The 19392-nt window shown below is 66.5% G+C and overlaps 1 protein-coding gene across 1 annotated transcript in view; it reads left to right on the forward strand.

Moving 5' to 3' along the window:
* The window catches only part of MUC5B (mucin 5B, oligomeric mucus/gel-forming), an 80146-nt gene extending 62305 nt beyond the window's left edge, over window positions 1-17841 (forward strand). Inside the window, exons 47-66 of the mRNA XM_067751783.1 lie at window positions 213-6635; window positions 7686-9737; window positions 9856-10037; window positions 10275-10466; window positions 11179-11445; window positions 11834-12020; window positions 12277-12502; window positions 12584-12771; window positions 12842-12911; window positions 13146-13246; window positions 13535-13566; window positions 13823-14003; window positions 14401-14505; window positions 14596-14633; window positions 15050-15166; window positions 15560-15646; window positions 15757-15879; window positions 16016-16061; window positions 16220-16328; window positions 17002-17841. Coding sequence (XP_067607884.1) covers window positions 213-6635; window positions 7686-9737; window positions 9856-10037; window positions 10275-10466; window positions 11179-11445; window positions 11834-12020; window positions 12277-12502; window positions 12584-12771; window positions 12842-12911; window positions 13146-13246; window positions 13535-13566; window positions 13823-14003; window positions 14401-14505; window positions 14596-14633; window positions 15050-15166; window positions 15560-15646; window positions 15757-15879; window positions 16016-16061; window positions 16220-16328; window positions 17002-17224 — 10949 coding nt within the window. The 3' untranslated portion in view covers window positions 17225-17841. The remainder of the gene's footprint in view (window positions 1-212; window positions 6636-7685; window positions 9738-9855; window positions 10038-10274; window positions 10467-11178; window positions 11446-11833; window positions 12021-12276; window positions 12503-12583; window positions 12772-12841; window positions 12912-13145; window positions 13247-13534; window positions 13567-13822; window positions 14004-14400; window positions 14506-14595; window positions 14634-15049; window positions 15167-15559; window positions 15647-15756; window positions 15880-16015; window positions 16062-16219; window positions 16329-17001) is intronic.
* The last annotated feature ends 1551 nt before the right edge of the window (window positions 17842-19392 follow it).

Genomic DNA, 19392 nt, shown 5'->3' on the forward strand with positions numbered 1-19392 from the left:
CACACCACTGGTCCTGCCTCACTCACCAGAGCCCCTGACCCCGGTGATGGTCTGGGTGCCAAGGGAGAACCCAGTGGGCACCTGGTACAGGTGTCCTGGGTGCAAAGGATGGCCCGGGGCCAACGCTGGGGCAAGGGGACATGAGTCACCTCTCCTCTGGGCTGGCGAGGACGCAGAGGAGGCTGATGGGGACCCCGGCACCCCACCCACAGGCTCGGTCCCCACACCCTCCACCGTGTGCGTGCGGGAGCATTGCCGCTGGTCCGACTGGTACGACAGTGGACATCCAGAGCCGGGCATGGAAGGGGGCGACTTCGAGACATTCGAGAACCTGAGGCAGAGGGGCTACCAGTTCTGCCCGGCCCCAGCGCATGTCGAGTGCCGGGCCCAGCAGTTCCCGGATATGCCTTTGGAGAAGCTGGGTCAGAAGGTGGAGTGTGGCCAGGCCCGGGGGCTGACCTGCCTCAACAGTGAGCAGAACCCCCCGCTCTGCCACAACTACGAGCTGAGGGTCCTCTGCTGCGACTACGTGCCCTGCAGCACCAGCCTGGCCCCGGGCACCAGCCAGCGGCCATCCTCCCAGCCCCTGCCCACCTCCACCCAGACCACACCCACCAGAGGAACCTCTCTCCTGTCCACGGTGGCCTCCACCTCACAGACCCCAACCGCCAAGTCCGCCTCAACTGTGACCCAAGTGGGCAGCAACTCTGTGGTCCTGGCCACCACCACCTGTGAGCCCCGCTGCCAGTGGACAGAGTGGTTTGACGAGGACTACCCCAAGTCCGAAGAAGCCGGAGGGGACGTCGAGTCCTACGACAAGATCAGGCGTGCGGGAGGGGCCGTGTGCAAGCAGCCCCAGGGCATAGAGTGCCAGGCCGAAAACTTCCCCAACGTGAGGCTGGAGGAGCTGAATCAGCGCGTGCACTGTGACGTCAGCTTCGGCCTGGTCTGCAGGAACGACGAGCAGGTGGGCCTGTTCAAGATGTGCTACAACTACAAAATCCGCGTGCTGTGCTGTGGGTACAGCCACTGCGGGGAGCCCACGCCCCCCACCACTGCCACCGCATCCACTGCCACAGCCCCCATGGCCACCACCTCCACTGCCACAGCCCCCACTGCCGCCACCTCCACTGCCACAGCCACCACGGCCACCACCTCCACTGCCACAGCCCCCACGGCCACAGCCCCCACGGCCACCACCTCCACTGCCACAGCCCCCACTGCCGCCACCTCTACAGCCCCCACTGCCACCACATCCACTGCCACAGCCACCACTGCCACAGCCCCCACGGCCACCACCTCCACTGCCAGCACTCCCACTGCCACCACCTCCACTGCCACAGCCCCCACTGCCACCGCACCCACTACCATAGCCCCCAGTGCCACCTCTACAGCCCCCACTGCTACCACATCCACTGCTACAGTCACCACTGTGGCCACCTCTACAGCTCCCACTGCCACAGCCCCCACGGCCACCACCTCCACTGCCACAGCCACCACTGTGGCCACCGCTACAGTCACCACTGCAGCCACCACCACTGCTGCTACTGCCACAGTGGCCACCTCTGCTGCCACAGCCCCCACGGCCACCACCTCCACTGCCACAGCCACCACTGTGGCCACCTCTACAGCCACCACTGCTGCCACCTCCACTGCCACAGCCTCCACTGCCACCGCATCCACTGCCACAGCCCCCACTGCCACCGCATCCACTGCCACAGCCCCCACTGCCACCACATCCACTGCCACCACTGTGGCCACCTCTACAGCTCCCACGGCCACCGCAACCACTGCCACAGCCCCCACTGCCACAGCCACCACTGCCACCACCTCCACAGCCCCCACGACCACCACCTCCACTGCCACAACTCCCACTGCCGCCACCTCCACTGCCACAGGCCCCACTGCCATCACATCCACTGCCACAGCCCCCACTCCCACCTCTACAGCTCCCACTGCCACAGCCCCCACTGCCACTGCATCTACTGCTACAGTCACCACTGTGGCCACCTCTACAGCTCCCACTGCCACCACATCCACTGCCACAGCCCCCATTGGCACGACCTCCACTGCCACAGCCCCCACTGTGGCCACCTCTACAGCCCCCACTGCCACCACCTCCACTGCCACAGGCCCCACTGCCACCTCTACAGCTCCCACTGCCACAGCCCCTACGGCCATCACCTCCACTGCCACAGCCACCACTGTGGCCACCTCTACAGCTCCCACTGCCACCACCTCCACTGCCACAGGCCCCACTGCCACCACATCCACTGCCACAGCCCCCACTATCACCACATCCACTGCCACAGCCCCCAGTGCCACCACATCCACTATCACAGCCACCACTGTGACCACCTCTACAGCTCCCACTGCCACCACCTCCACTGCCACAGGCCCCACTGCCATCACATCCACTGCCATAGCCCCCACTCCCGCCTCTACAGCTCCCACTGCCACAGCTCCCACTGCCACTGCAACCACTGCTACAGTCACTACTGTGGCCACCTCTAGAGCCCCCACTGCCACCGCATCCACTGCCACAGCCACCACTGCCAACACCTCTACAGCCACCACTGCCACAGCCCCCACGGCCACCACCTCCACTGCCACAGCCACAACTGTGGCCACCTCTACAGCCCCCACTGCCACTGAATCCACTGCCACAGCCACCACTGCGGCCACCTCTACAGCCACCACTGCCACTGCCGCCACCTCTACAGCCCCCACTGCCACCACATCCACTGCCACAGCCACCACTGCCACCACCTCCACTGCCACCACCTCCACTGCCACAGCCACCACTGTGGCCACCTCTACAGCTCCCACTGCCACCGCAACCACTGCCACAGCCCCCACTGCCACAGCCACCACTGTGGCCACCTCTACAGCTCCCACTGCCACCACATCCACTGCCACAGCCCCCACTGCCACAGCCACCACTGTGGCCACCTCTACAGCCCCCACTGCCGCCACCTCCACTGCCACAGCCTCCACTGCCACTGCATCCACTGCCACAGCCACCACTGCCACCACCTCTACAGCCCCCACTGCCACAGCCACCACTGCCACAGCCCTCACTGCCACAGCCCCCACTGCCGCCACCTCCACTGCCACAGCCTCCACTGCCACCACATCCACTGCTACAGCCCCCACTGCCACCACATTCACTGCTACAGTCACCACTGCCACCTCTACAGCTCCCACTGCCACAGCCCCCACGGTCACCACCCCCACTGCCACAGCCACCACTCCCACCTCTACAGCTCCCACTGCCACCATATCCACTGCCACATCCACCACTGCCACCGCATCCACTGCCATAGCCCCCAGTGCCACCTCTACAGCTCCCACTGCCACCACCTCCACTGCCACAGCCCCCAGTGCCACCACCTCCACTGCCACAGCCCCCATTGGCACCACTTCCACTGCCACAGCCTCCACTGCCACCACATCCACTGCTACAGCCACCACTGTGGCCACCTCTACAGCTCCCACTGCCACCGCAACCACTGCCACAGCCCCCACTGCCACAGCCACCACTGTGGCCACCTCTACAGCCCCCACTGCCACCACCTCCACTGCCACAGCCCCCACTGCCACCACATCCACTGCTACAGCCCCCACTGCCACCACATCCACTGCTACAGTCACCACTGCCACCTCCTCAGCTCCCACTGCCACAGCCCCCACGGTCACCACCCCCACTGCCACAGCCACCACTCCCACCTCTACAGCTCCCACTGCCACCATATCCACTGCCACAGCCCCCACTGCCACCGCATCCACTGCCATAGCCCCCAGTGCCATCTCTACAGCTCCCACTGCCACCACCTCCACTGCCACAGCCCCCACTGCCACCACCTCCACTGCTACAGCCCCCACTGCCACCACCTCCACTGCCACAGCCCCCACTGCCACCACCTCCACTGCCACAGCCCCCACTGCCACCACCTCCACTGCTACAGCCCCCACTGCCACCACATCCACTGCCACAGCCCCCACTGCCACCACATCCACTGCCACAGCCCCCACGGCCACCACCTCCACTGCCACAGCCCTCACGGCCACCACCTCCACTGCCACAGCCCCCACTGCCACCACCTCCACTGCCACAGCCCCCAGTGCCACCACATCCACTGCCACAGCCCCCAGTGCCACCACATCCACAGCCACCACTGTGGCCACCTCTACAGCTCCCACTGCCACCGCAACCACTGCCACAGCCGTCACTGCTACCACATCCACTACCACCACCTCCACTGCCACAGCCCCCACTACCACCACCTCCACTGCCACAGCCCCCACAGCCACCATCTCCACTGCCACAGCCCCCACTGCCACCGCATCCACTGCTACAGTCACCACTGTGGCCACCTCTACAGCTCCCACTGCCACTGCAAGCACTGCCACAGCCCCCACTGCCACCACATCCACTGCCACCACCTCCACTGCCACAGCCCCCACGACCACCACCTCCACTGCCACAGCCCCCACTGTGGCCACCTCTACAGCTCCCACGACCACCACCTCCACTGCCACAGCCCCCACGACCACCACCTCCGCGGGCCCACTGTCCACCTCACACCCTGAGACCAGCACGTCGGGAATCCCGGTGCCGACAGCCACCACCACCTGTGAGCCCCGCTGCCAGTGGACAGAGTGGTTTGACGAGGACTACCCCAAGTCCGAAGAGGCCGGAGGGGACGTCGAGTCCTACGACAAGATCAGGCGTGCGGGAGGGGCCGTGTGCAAGCAGCCCCAGGGCATAGAGTGCCAGGCTGAAAACTTCCCCAACGTGAGGCTGGAGGAGCTGAATCAGCGCGTGCACTGTGACGTCAGCTTCGGCCTGGTCTGCAGGAACGACGAGCAGGTGGGCCTGTTCAAGATGTGCTACAACTACAAAATCCGCGTGCTGTGCTGTGGGTACAGCCACTGCGGGGAGCCCACGCCCCCCACCACTGCCACCGCATCCACTGCCACAGCCTCCATGGCCACCACCTCCACTGCCACAGCCCCCACTGCCGCCACCTCCACTGCCACAGCCACCACGGCCACCACCTCCACTGCCACAGCCCCCACTGCCACAGCCCCCACGGCCACAGCCCCCACGGCCACCACCTCCACTGCCACAGCCCCCACTGCCGCCACCTCTACAGCCCCCACTGCCACCACATCCACTGCCACAGCCACCACTGCCACAGCCCCCACGGCCACCACCTCCACTGCCAGCACTCCCACTGCCACCACCTCCACTGCCACAGCCCCCACTGCCACCGCACCCACTACCATAGCCCCCAGTGCCACCTCTACAGCCCCCACTGCTACCACATCCACTGCTACAGTCACCACTGTGGCCACCTCTACAGCTCCCACTGCCACAGCCCCCACGGCCACCACCTCCACTGTCACAGCCACCACTGTGGCCACCGCTACAGTCACCACTGCAGCCACCACCACTGCTGCTACTGCCACAGTGGCCACCTCTGCTGCCACAGCCCCCACGGCCACCACCTCCACTGCCACAGCCACCACTGTGGCCACCTCTACAGCCACCACTGCTGCCACCTCCACTGCCACAGCCTCCACTGCCACCGCATCCACTGCCACAGCCCCCACTGCCACCGCATCCACTGCCACAGCCCCCACTGCCACCACATCCACTGCCACCACTGTGGCCACCTCTACAGCTCCCATGGCCACCGCAACCACTGCCACAGCCCCCACTGCCACAGCCACCACTGCCACCACCTCCACAGCCCCCACGACCACCACCTCCACTGCCACAACTCCCACTGCCGCCACCTCCACTGCCACAGGCCCCACTGCCATCACATCCACTGCCACAGCCCCCACTCCCACCTCTACAGCTCCCACTGCCACAGCCCCCACTGCCACTGCATCCACTGCTACAGTCACCACTGTGGCCACCTCTACAGCTCCCACTGCCACCGCAACCACTGCCACAGCCGTCACTGCTACCACATCCACTACCACCACCTCCACTGCCACAGCCCCCACTACCACCACCTCCACTGCCACAGCCCCCACTGCCACCGCATCCACTGCTACAGTCACCACTGTGGCCACCTCTACAGCTCCCACTGCCACTGCAAGCACTGCCACAGCCCCCACTGCCACCACATCCACTGCCACCACCTCCACTGCCACAGCCCCCACGACCACCACCTCCACTGCCACAGCCCCCACTGTGGCCACCTCTACAGCTCCCACGACCACCACCTCCACTGCCACAGCCCCCACGACCACCACCTCCACGGGCCCACTGTCCACCTCACACCCTGAGACCAGCACGTCGGGAATCCCGGTGCCGACAGCCACCACCAGCTGTGAGCCCCGCTGCCAGTGGACAGAGTGGTTTGACGAGGACTACCCCAAGTCCGAAGAGGCCGGAGGGGACGTCGAGTCCTACGACAAGATCAGGCGTGCGGGAGGGGCCGTGTGCAAGCAGCCCCAGGGCATAGAGTGCCAGGCCGAAAACTTCCCCAACGTGAGGCTGGAGGAGCTGAATCAGCGCGTGCACTGTGACGTCAGCTTCGGCCTGGTCTGCAGGAACGACGAGCAGGTGGGCCTGTTCAAGATGTGCTACAACTACAAAATCCGCGTGCTGTGCTGTGGGTACAGCCACTGCGGGGAGCCCACGCCCCCCACCACTGCCACCGCATCCACTGCCACAGCCCCCATGGCCACCACCTCCACTGCCACAGCCCCCACTGCCGCCACTTCCACTGCCACAGCCACCACGGCCACCACCTCCACTGCCACAGCCCCCACTGCCACAGCCCCCACGGCCACAGCCCCCACGGCCACCACCTCCACTGCCACAGCCCCCACTGCCACAGCCCCCACGGCCACCTCTACAGCCACCACTGCCACTGCATCCACTGCCACAGCCCCCACGGCCACCACCTCCACTGCCACAGCCCCCACTGCCACCACCTCCACTGCCACAGCCACCACTGCCACAGCCCCCACGGCCACCACCTCCACTGCCACAGCCCCCACTGCCACAGCCCCCACGGCCACCACCTCCACTGCCACAGCCCCCACTGCCGCCACCTCCACTGCCACAGCCCCCACGGCCACCACCTCCACTGCCACCGCATCTACTGCCACAGCCACCACGGCCACCGCATCCACTGCCACAGCCACCACTGCGGCCACCTCCACTGCCACAGCCCCCACGGCCACCACCTCCACTGCCACAGCCACCACTGTGGCCACCTCTACAGCCCCCACTGCCACTGCATCCACTGCCACAGCCACCACTGCCACCACCTCCACTGCCACAGCCACCACTGTGGCCACCTCTACAGCTCCCACTGCCACCACAACCACTGCCACAGCCCCCACTGCGGCCACCACCTCCACTGCCACAGCCCCCACTGCCGCCACCTCCACTGCCACAGCCCCCACGGCCAGCACCTCCACTGCCACAGCCCCCACGGCCACCACCTCCACTGCCACAGCCCCCACGGCCAGCACCTCCACTGCCACAGCCACCACTGTGGCCACCTCTACAGCCCCCACTGCCACTGCATCCACTGCCATAGCCCCCAGTGCCACCTCTACAGCTCCCACTGCCACCACCTCCACTGCCACAGCCCCCAGTGCCACCACCTCCACTGCCACAGCCCCCATTGGCACCACCTCCACTGCCACAGCCCCCACTGCCACAGCCACCACTGTGGCCACCTCTACAGCCCCCACTGCCACCACCTCCACTGCTATGGTCACCACTGTGGCCACCTCTACAGCCACCACTGGTGCCACCTCCACTGCCACAGCCCCCACGGCCAGCACCTCCACTGCCACAGCCACCACTGTGGCCACCTCTATAGCTCTCACTGTCACCGCATCCACTGCCACAGCCCCCACTGCCACTGCATCCACTGCTACAGTCACCACTGCCACCTCTACAGCTCCCACTGCCACAGCCCCCACGGCCACCACCACCACTGCCACAGCCACCACTGTGGCCACCTCTACAGCCAGCACTGCTGCCACCTCCACTGCCACAGCCCCCACGGCCAGCACCTCCACTGCCACAGCCCCCACTGTGGCCACCGCTACAGTCACCACTGCAGCCACCTCCACTGCTGCCACTGCCACAGTGGCCACCTCTGCTGCCACAGCCACCACGGCCCCCACGGCCTCCAGCACCACCACCACTGTGACACCAGCCACGCCGCACACAACATGGCTGGGGAGCACAGGGGTGACCACGTCCCCCGCCAGCAGTGCCACACCAGCACCTTCCCTTTCCACGGGGCTGACAGTCCAAGTGACATCCTCGAGGCCCAGCCACACAGGCACGCTCCCAACATCTGCCACGTCGGTCCTCCCGACTCACACAGCCTCAAGGGGGCCCACCCTGATGTCGGTGACGACGCAGACCTCCACGTCTCAGCTGCTGACGGGAACAGCAACGGGCACAACGGGCACCACCTCCACGGGCCCGCTGTCCACCTCACACCCTGAGACCAGCACGTTGGGAATCCTGGTGTCGACGGGCACCACTGGGGCCACCACCAGCACAACCAGTTGTCAACCCAAGTGCCAATGGACAGAGTGGTTTGATGTGGACTCCCCCACCTCGGGAGTCAGGGGTGGAGACATGGAGACCTATGACGACATCCGGGCTGCGGGTGGCAAGGTGTGCCAGCAGCCACAGAAGATCGAGTGCCGGGCAGAGAGCTTCCCCGAGGTGAGCATTGAGCAGATCGGGCAGGAGCTCAGCTGCAGCCTGGAGGTCGGGCTGGTCTGCAGGAACGGCGACCAGAGGGGGAAGTTCACCACGTGCTTCAACTACAACATCCGTGTGTACTGCTGCGATGATGCCCGGCACTGCCCCACCACGGCTACCCCCCACCTCACCTCCACCACACTGCCCGCCACCAGTAGCTCCACAGCCACGGTGCCATGGCCCTCGACCTCTGCCGTGACCCAGACGGGGGCCCCCACCACGGCCCCTCCAGCTACACACGTGAACAAGACCACCTTCGGGACCACCTTGCTGCCCACCCCCGTGACGCCCAACACCCGCTCCCTGCACCCCACGGCCTCCCCTCAGGTCACAGAGCTCCCCACCAGGCCCTCCAAGACCACACCCGGACCCCCCATCACCACACCCAGCACAGGCCAGGCCACCTCCACCAGTGTGACAGGTCCCTCCTCCACGGGGACCACGCAGAGTGTCTCCACCCCCACCCGTGTGACAGGTCCCTCCTCCACGGGGACCACGCAGAGTGTCTCCACCCCCACCCGTGTGACAGGTCCCTCCTCCACGGGGACCACCGAGAGCGTCTCCACCCCCACCACTCTGACGGGTCCCTCCTCCACGGGGACCACCCAGGGGGTCTCCACCTCAACCCGTGTGACAGGTCCCTCCTACTCTGGAACCACCCAGGGGGTCTCCACCCCCACCCGTGTGACAGGTCCCTTCTCCCCTGGGACCACCGAGAGCGTCTCCACCCCTAGTCCCTCTGCCTTCCCGGGGTCCCCACCCACGACCACCAAGCCAGGCTTGCCCAGTGTCTCTCCTACAGGTCCCCTTTTGACTTCGCCCATATCGACCGCCCCCGGGTCCCCACCCACCACCCCTTCCTGGTCTGGGGTGGCCTCTGGCAGCCCGGGGGCCTTCCCCACCTCCACCGCCTCTCCCAGCCCCACCACAGCCTGCTTTTGCCATGCCTTCGGAAAGCTCTTCCTACCAGGTGAGTGGAGCCCTGCAGCCTGGACGCTGGGTCCTGCGGGCCGTGTTCACGTGCCTGCCTGTCCGGGGATGCCCTCCTGTCCCCCTCCCTGGCTGACCCAGTGTCTCTGTGTTTGTAGGGGACATCATCTACAACAAGACCGACGGAGCAGGCTGCCTCTTCTTAGCCATCTGCAACCAGCGCTGCGACATCGACCGCTTCCAGGGCCCCTGCCCCACCTTCTCACCCTCGGGGACCTCGGCCTCTGTTCCCCCAACCACCCCAGTTCCCGGCTGCAATCACACCATCCCTCCCCGACAGGTGTGCCTCCCGCCTCCTCCCTGTAGCACCAGGCCCTTCTGTGTGCACAGGGTCTCGGGCGAACCCCCAGCCCCTCGGTGACCGCTCCACAGCTAGCTTGGCTGGAGGGAGGCGCGCGGGGTCTGGGTTAGCACCGGCCGGCCAGGAGGCGGGGCAGCCCTGCCCAGGCCGAGGGGGTCCTGAGGCTGCGGCGGCGGCGGTGAGTCCACCTGGTGAGGGCTCTGCGCTTCCCTCCAGGTGAATGAGTCCTGGACCCTGGAGGACTGCACGGTGGCTCGGTGTGAGGGCGACAACCGTATCGTCCTGCTGGGGCCAAAGCCGATGGGCAACGTCGTCTGCGTGAACGGGCACCTGCCCGTGCGAGTGCAGAGCGGGGATGGGCCCTGTGACTACAGCTACGAGTGCGAGTGTGAGAGCCCGCCGCTGGGGGTGGGGGGAGGGGAGCCCGCCAGGCATCTGGGGCACGCACATGTCCCCTGTGCCCAATGCCCGGGATCGCTGAGCCCACCCCCCGTCAGGCTTGGCGGTTTGAAGGGAAGCCGGGGGTTTCTGAGGTCAGGGAGAGGAGGGGATCATAACCTGAGGGGTCCTGAGCAGATTTCCCCATGGAGCAGCACGTGGGAGGGGGTGATCTTACAACCCCCGGGGGTCCTGGGGCAGCTAAAATGAAGGACCACAAACTGGGTGGTTCAAAACAACAGAAAGTGACTCTCTCCCAGTCCTGGAGACGAAATCCAAGATCCAGGTGTCTGCAGGACCGAGCTACCCCCAGAACTTTAAAGGAGGGTCCTGTCTGCCCCTTCCAGACTTGGGCTTCAGGCGCCCCGGGCTGTGGCCGCGTCCCTCCCACCTCTGCCCCAGTCATCACGCGGCTTCCTCTCTCCGTCTCTTCCGTCTCTTAGAAAGCCACCTGTCGTTGGATTTAGGGCCACTCTGGTAACTCAGGATGACCTCACTCCATGATCCTTAATCACAGTTGCAAAGACCCTTTTCCCAAAGGAGGTCACGTTCTTAGGCTCTGGGTGGACGCGTCTTCGGGGCCCCCATCCAACCTGCTATACCCACGTCATAAACGAGAGGACTGGGGCGCTGGGGGCTGAGTGACTCCCCAAGGTGGCAGCTCTGGGTGGCACTGCGTGAGGCCTGTCCACACCCCGCAGGCTCCTGCAGCGGCTGGGGGGACACCCACTACGAGACCTTCGACGGCACCTCCTACTCCTTCCTGGACGATTGCACCCACGTCCTCATGCGGGAGATCCAGCCGCGCCACGGGAACCTCAGCATCCTCCTACACAATCACTACTGTGAGGCCGCCGCCAGCTGCCCCCGCGCCCTCAGTGTCCACTATGAGTCCATGGACATCGTCCTCACCACCACCCCTGGCGCCGACGGGCAGGAGGAAAGCCTGGTGAGCGCAGGCAGCAGAGCGGCACTGGCCTGTCCCAACCTGGTTAGGGAAGGCAGGGGCCAGCAGAGGCCCGGGAGCCCTGGTGCACATAGAGCACATTTCCCCCGCGCGGAGGGCAGCTCCCATGGGGCCTCGGGGGAGGCAAAGGGCACGCTGCGACCTGGGGCCCCAAGCACAGTGACTCCTGAGCAGGGAAGCAGCGTGGGAGGGGCCCGCGGCCAAGAGCACCCTGGGACCCAAATGCGCTGACTGTGACCCCAGGCCCGAGGCGGCATCTGCGCTTCGGGGTGCAGATGCCGAGGAGGGGGCCCAGCGTCGGGCAGGCAAAGCCCCAAAGGCCAGGCCGCTGCCCCCGGCCCAAGTCATGGGCTCCCGGTCACGTCCCCAGATCCTGTTTGGCCAAATGCCGGTGAGGTCGAGCTTCAGCAAGAACGGCCTGACCGCGACAGCGACGGGGGCCACCGAGATGAGCATTGAGATTCCCGCCGTCGGCGTGAGCGTCATCTTCAACGGGCGGGTCTTCCAGGCCCGGCTGTCCTACAGCCGCTTCAGCTACAACACCGAGGGCCAGTGTGGTGAGCAGGGCCCCGCAGGACGCCTGCTGGGGGAGCGAGGGGCCGGGCACCACCGCTGCGCCACGCGCCCCCAGGTGGCCCTGGCTCTTGACCACCTGCCCCCGCCACAGGTTCCCACCTGCTCCCCCTGCCACCTGCCCCGGCAGGAAGCAGTGTTTCATAGCTGACTGGCTGCCAGGGAAGTTGGGGGATGGAAGGGGAGAACAGGATGGTCCAGTGCCCCCCTACAGTGATGCGCCTGCCCCGCCCTCCCCAGGCACCTGCACCAACAGCCGCAGGGATGACTGTCGCCGGCCCGACGGCACCATGGCCCCCACCTGCCAGGACATGGCCCGGTCCTGGCTGGTCGCCAACAGCAGCGAGGAGGGCTGCTGGGCACCGACCGGGCTGCCCCCGACCACCAGCCCCCCCTTGCCGGCACCCAGCACACCCACCTCCACTCCGTGTCCCCCGGAACCCCTCTGTGAGCTGATGCTGAGCCCGTGAGTCCTCTGCATGGGCTGGCGGTCGGGGGCAGCCACCCCCGGGGCATCGCCTTGGCCTCTGACCGGCCCTGCCTGCAGGGTGTTCGCCGGGTGCCACGGCCTCATCCCGCCCGGCCCGTTCTTCAGCACCTGTGTCAGCGACAGCTGCAGGCCCGACCGCCCTGACCGCCCTGAAGCGCTCTGCCAGAGCCTGGAGGCCTACTCTGCGCTCTGCCGCGCCTGGGGCGTGTGCCCCGACTGGCGCAACGCCACCAGCGGGCTGTGCGGTGAGTCGGCTGTGGCCGCCGGGGGCCCTGGCCTCCTTGGCCCACCTGACACCCGTCCGTGTGTCCGCAGACCTCACCTGCCCGCCCACCAAGGTGTATAAGCCGTGTGGCCCCGTGCAGCCCAAGTCCTGTGACTCCAGGTGAGCCCAGCAGATGGGGACGGGATAGGACGGTGGGGACAGCAGGCCTCCCAGGCTGGCCTGAAGGGTCTGGGGGGACCCAGGAGGAGACCCACAGAGGGTCCGGGACCCCAAGCCCCAGATCTCAGGGTGCCCTTCCCCCACCCTGACCTCCGACCCTGGACTTCCGGAGTGACCCCAGCCCCCCACCATGCCCACTGCACTCCTCCTCGGACTGCCCTGGTCGCCTTGCAGGAGCCAGAGCCCGGCGAGCAGGGGGCTGGCGGAGGGTTGCTTCTGTCCTGACGGCCACATCCTGTTCAACTCCCACACGGACGTCTGCGTGCCCGAGTGCCGTAAGCAGCCCCACACCTGGGCCCTCCCCAGCCCCGCAGAGCAGGATGCGAGGGCCACGGGGCGGGCACGCCCCGGCCTGGCCCCGCCCACCCAGTTCTGCCAGCGGCGCAGGGTGGCCTTGAGCCTTCCTGAGCCCCCTCCTAAGTGACCACCCCCCTCGGGTTCTCGGGGGCTTCTGTCCCCAGCAGGAAGAAGAGGCCTCTGTTGGGGGGAGGGGTGGCCAGGCCTGCTGGGCCCCAACCCCAGCACTCCCAGTGACCCCCCTTCTCCCCGTTCTTCCCTCCCAGCCTGCGTGGGACCAGATGGGTTTCCCAAATTCGTGAGTGTTCTGCCCACAGCTGCCTGACTCCTTGCTTGAGCAGAAGGAGGGAGGGCGTCCCCATCTCGGGGCGGCAGCTCTACCCGGGCCAGGGAGGGGCTGGTGTGGGCACCCCAGCGTGAGCTGCATCACCGTCACAGGCCTGCTCCAGAGATGGGGAGGCTGAGGGCTGGGGCCTGACCCGCTGCTGGATGCAGCCCCAGAGGCCGGGGCACCACCCAGGAGCCCTGGGGGACCCTGAGCTGGTCTGTTCCAGCCCGGAGAGCGGTGGGTCAGCAACTGTCAGTCCTGCGTGTGTGATGAAGACTCCGTGTCGGTGCAGTGCGCCCCCGTGCAGTGCGAGGCCCAGGGCCAGCCACAGGAATGCGGCCGGGCCGGCTTCGTGGCCCAGACCAGGCCCCTGGCCGACAACCCTTGCTGCATGGAAACTCTGTGTGGTGAGGCCTGCACCCCAGGGGACCGGGTGGAGCGGAGAGACAGCAGAGGATGGCGTTGGGCACAGGCCGCCTGGCCGGCAGGCCTGCAGAGCGGAGGAGGGTTGCAGGGTCCTAGCTGGACTTGGCTGGACCACGAGGTGGGGAGGCCTCTTGGGCCTTCATTTTTCCACCTAAAAATGAAGCTGATGACCTCTGGTGTGCCCTGGTACCACTCAGGGTCTTGGGGAAGACCGGGGAGGTGACAAAGCGTGGGGACCCTGCAGGGCAGCAGAGAGCCGTCAGCTCCCATGGAAGGGGCGCTCTTTGGTCCAGCGAGGGTAGGTGTTACCCTGGGAACCAGAGTAGCCAGAGGCCAGAGGGCAGGGACACCCCAGGCAGCCCCCCAACTCTCCCGCAGTCTGCAACAGAAGCACGTGCCCCCAGAGCCCACCCAAGTGTAGGCCGGGAGAGGAGCTGGCCTGCACCCAGGCGGAGGACAGCTGCTGCCCCACCTTCAGCTGCCGTGAGTCTCTGGGGTGGGGGTGGGGCCGGGGGGGTCTGAACACTTCCTTCCGCTGCCTGGGCAGGTCCTCAGCCCTCTCTTCCCTTCCAGGGCCTCAGCTGTGCACCTACAACGGCACCGTCTATGGGGTAAGGGCTCAGCTAGGTGGTTGGGGTAGGGCGGAGAGCGAGTCCGGGGTGGGCACATCCGCCGAGGGATGCCCCGTGTCCACTCCTCGTCTCCCCACGCCCAGCCCTATTCGGCCCCTCCCGCCATGACAGCAAGTGAGTCGAGGCTCCGGGCCCTATACAGGCACCTTCTGTAGAGAGCCTCTGGGAGCTTAGCTCTCCCAGCAAGAGCTTCGGGGCAGGACTGAACCCTCCCACCCCTCCTGCCTGCCCGGGGCCCCTGCCTGCCCTGGTCTGTGCTTAGCCAGCGGGTACATCCGTAATCCCATGTGAAGAGGAGAGACTGCTCTGTGGGCCTCACCGACACGGGGAGAGGTCCTGGCCCTGGTGCCCCTCAGGGCCCTCGGTGTCACCTCCCCTCACCCTGTCCACTGCAGGTCGGTGCAACCTTCCCAGCGGTCATTCCCTGCCACACATGCACCTGCCTGTCCGTGGACACCCATGACCCGACCGTGCTGTGTGAGGAGGATGCCTGCGACACCACTTGTCCCCAGGTGAGGCCAGCCTCCTGGGCAGACCCAGGCCCCTGGGGCAGCCCCCAGCCACCACACCCTAGGGTCCAGGAAGGGTCTCCAGCTCAGGCTTCACTGGGGTTTTTTTCTTCCCAAAGGGAGAGAGTGAAGCAGGAGGATGGTGGAAGGGGTCTTGGGCGAGGGGCAGGACCTGCAGGGCTGGGATCAGGTTCCTGGAGGGCACAAGTGCAGAAGGTGCTGGAAGCAGGGGTGAGGCTAAGAGGGGACACTGGGGCAGGGTAGGGACACTGCCTCACAGAGGAAAGGCGCTGCTAGGGAGGCCCTGGGCCCCTGGGATATGGGCAGGAGAGCAGGAGGCTGACGAGCCAGGCTGGGGCTGAGGGACGTGACCCCCCCCCCCCCCCCCGTCCCCAGGGCTTCCAGTACTCGAGGGTGGCCGGGCAGTGCTGCGGGGAGTGCGTGCAGACGGCTTGCCTCACGTCCGACGGCTGGCTGGTCCAGGTAAGGGGGGTCAGTCTCAATCCCCGCGCCCCAGAGACCCTCCCCGCCAGCTCTTCTCTGCCCACCAGATAATCCTCAACCCGGCCCCCACTCTCCCCCTTTTATTTCAGCCCAATGAGACCTGGGTCAACAGCCTCGTGGACAACTGCACATTGTACCACTGCCAGGCTGAGAACGGGCCCCCTATGCTGACCCCGACGCCCGTCGCGTGCCCGGACGTGTCCAGCTGCAGGGTGTGTGTCTGGGGCTCAGGTCCGCCCCGGAGGCCCCGCCCACGCCCAGAGCCACACCCACCCGGGAGCCCCACCCACACCCACCCCAGGACGCCCCGCCTGCCCCAGCTCGCTCTCTGTCCCACTTCCCCCGCAGGGCATCCTCAGGAAAATCGGCTGCTGCTACTCCTGTGAGGAAGTGGGTAAGTCGAGGCCCGCCTTCCCGCCCCCAGCCCCGCCCACTGACTCCTCCCGAAGCCAACCCCGCCGCCGGAACCCGACCCTGAGCGGGAGGTGACGTGGGGGTGCGGCGCGGGCGGGGACCTCAGAGATCCGCCTCCACCGCCTTTCGTCTGCCCAGACTCCTGCCAGGTTCGCGCCAGCATGACGGTCCTGCGACACCAGGGCTGCGCCACCCAGGCCGCCGTCAGCGTCCCCTTCTGCGAGGGCTTCTGCCCAGGAGCGGCCCGGTGAGCGGCCCGCGCCTCCCCCCACCCCCGGGACACACGGGGACACCACCCGGTGCCCCACGTGTCTGTGTCCGTCCCTGGCCGGACACCTGGCGCTGGGCTGGGGCTGGAGGGCCCAGCTCGCTACAGGAAGGGAAGAAGGGCCGCCCCAACAGGGCTGCACCAGCCCTGGGGCCTTCCCTGACCCCCAGAGCCCAGCCTGGGAGAGCTTGGCTGGGCCACGTGGGGCAGGGCACCAGGGCTACCACCCAAAGGTCAGAGTCCACGTGCAGGACGGGCAGAATCCGGGGGGACCAGACTGTCTGGGCAGAGCTGCTGGCAGAGCCCCACCCCACCCCCGATGCCCGGGCTGCAGCCAGCTGTGAGCAGACGGGCTGGAAGAGGCAGGAGGATGGGTCCAGGCCTGGCTGGAGGGCCCCGGGCAGGTTCCTGGAGGAGGGGTCTGACAGGGTCAGCAAGTCAGAGGAGCTGTTGTGGGAAAGAAAGGGGGCCTGGCTGGGGAAGGTCGGGGTTCAAAGTGACCGAGGGCGCTGCCCGGGCCAGTACAGAGAAGCCCCGAGCGCTCAGGGAACAGGCACGGGGCCGCTGTCTCCCGACCCCCGAGAAACCAGGAGCCGGGCAGTCCGGGCGGTTGTGGCTGGGTGAGCAGGTCCTGAGGGCCGTACGTCTGCAGGTACTCCATGGGGGCCCGGGCCACACAGTGCCCGTGCATCTGCTGCAAGAAGACCAGGGCCCACCAGGAGGTGGTAACCATGCAGTGTCCCAACGGGACGGCCTTCCAGCACACCTACACCCACGTGGACGAGTGCAGCTGTGGCCCATCTTGCGTCTCCTCGGCCCAGGCTCCCGAGGACAGCACCCCCAACTTCCCGACCTATGGGTCCACCATTGTCTGACGCATTCTGCCCCCCCCTCCGCCCGCCCCACCTGCCCCACCTGGAGCCAGAACACGCACCACCCAACCACGGAAACCGCGGGAGCCCACGCACACCTTCCGTGGATACCACTGCCCCCGCCCACTTTACACCTGCCCCAGGTGAAACCCAGGCCCTGGCGCGTGACAGCGTAGTGAGGGTCGGCTTGAGGAGGACCCCAGGCTGGGGGGACCTGCCCTCAGAGCCCCTCCTGCCTGCTTTGGCCACCTGCCTGGCCTTCGGGCCCTGACCTTCATCTGAAACACAAGCACCCGCTCCACCCAGGCTCACCCCCGTCCTGGTGTCAGAGGGATGCCCCGGAGAAAACTGCACACCCACTGCCGTGCTGCTCCCACGGCGGGCCTGTGTGCCCCCCACTGCCCCTCGAAGCCCCACGGTGCACAGGTGCCCGCTGGCTACACCTCTTGCAGCTGAGCGCAGACTGAGGCCTGTCCGGGCAAGGCCGGCTACCTGCCCACGTCCGGACCCCGGCCTGAGACTCCGAGGGCCAAGGGACGGGCCCCGGCGGGGTCGGCACCCCACAGCACCCGCTCTGCTCACCCAGCCCCCGTCTCTGAAAATAAACACCGAGCATCACATACGTTTCCTGGTCCTGGCGGATGTCCCCTCCACGTGTGGGCCGGGCTGTCCAGAGGCACACCCCTGCTGGACCTCCGGGTGGGACAGGCGGGGCAGGAGGCAAGAGGCCCCCAGGGTCAGTCTTGGGCTGCGGGAGTACTGGCCAGAGTCAGGGGTCATCCGAAGGTTCAAACACGCGGGTTTTATAAGGAGGTTGGTTCACAGCTGCACAAAGACCAGACGAGCCAACGGGGGAGGCCCACGGGGGATGCAGAGGGCATCTGTGGGAAGCGCTCCCTGCGCTCTGCGGGGCATCTCCTTCAGGCACTTGTCACACGTCAACTTGCTGTGTATCTGACCTTCACTTCTCTCTCCACCGAGGGCAGGGATTGCTGCCTTTCTCTTCTGCTGCCCCATCCAGAGTGGAGAACACTGCCAGCACAGGAATGGGATGGGACGAGCTGGGGGCAAGGCTGGGGTGGTGCCCCAGCTTGAGTGTCCACATGGGCAGGGGCAGCTACGAGAGGGTGGGGCTTCCACCGGGGAGGCAAAGGCGGTGCTGGCCGGGGCCAAGGAAGCCTGGCGAGCGTGTGCGGGGCGGGGGGCTTCTGGGGCCTCCTGCATCACGTGACCTGCCTCTGCGCTCTGTGTGCGCCTGCCCACCCAGGGAACGGCAGCCACAGTGAGTTACATTGTCCCCCATGGGCTGCGGTCCTCAGCTCCCGGGGAAGGCGGGGCCTGTGGTCTCTTTAGTGGCCTTTCCTGCTCACGTCACCGAGGTCTGGTCAGGGCAGGCCACCCTGGGACTGGGCCGGAGCTGGTCCAGGAGGGCTGACGAGGTTACAGTTGCCCCCCTCGGTCACCCCTGGAGTCAACTGTAAGCTTGCCGTCTCACAGTCTGATTTCCTGGGGCGGCGGCGGGGGGGGGGGGGCTGTGGCCGAGTCATGCCCCAGCCGTGTCTTCGTTAACCCACGTGTAAAACACAGCATTTCCTAAACGTCAGTCATTCTCAGGGCACGACTGCTTCCTTAAACCCACGCACCTCTTACAAAACTAAGCGTTTCCAAGGCACCTGTGAAATGAGTGTCCGTCTCCACAGACCAGAGCTCACGTGTGTGAAGTGTTTTCACCCGTCACACACTAGAGCTCACTTTGGAGACCAGTGTCCAGATGTGCTCTCTGCAGGCTCTCTCTCTGCCTGGTGTGGAATTAATTAAGGAAACTGAGCTAAAGTTGGAGTCGGGACAGGCCTGCAGGGGAAGCTCTCATGCCCTCAGCGCATCATCAACTACCCCAAACAGGAAGAGACGTCCCCCGGCACGACCCTGACAGGAAGGCATCTCTACGGACCACCCAGCCGTCCAGAGGAAGGAAGGAAACTTCTCTCCTCCCACGGCAGCCCAGCCAATCAGAGACTGCAGCGGCCCAGCCCATGGGAAGCCTCCTTACTCCGGACCCCCAGCTCCTCCAATGGGCTCTGGATATCACAGCCCCTCCCAGCTCCCCCTTCTCCCCATAAAAGCAAGAACCCCTTCCTTGTTCTCTGGATGTGCCTGTGGGCCACCACGGT

The sequence above is a fragment of the Pseudorca crassidens genome, chromosome 9 (genome assembly GCF_039906515.1).
Source record: "Pseudorca crassidens isolate mPseCra1 chromosome 9, mPseCra1.hap1, whole genome shotgun sequence".
Classification (NCBI taxonomy): domain Eukaryota; kingdom Metazoa; phylum Chordata; class Mammalia; order Artiodactyla; family Delphinidae; genus Pseudorca; species Pseudorca crassidens.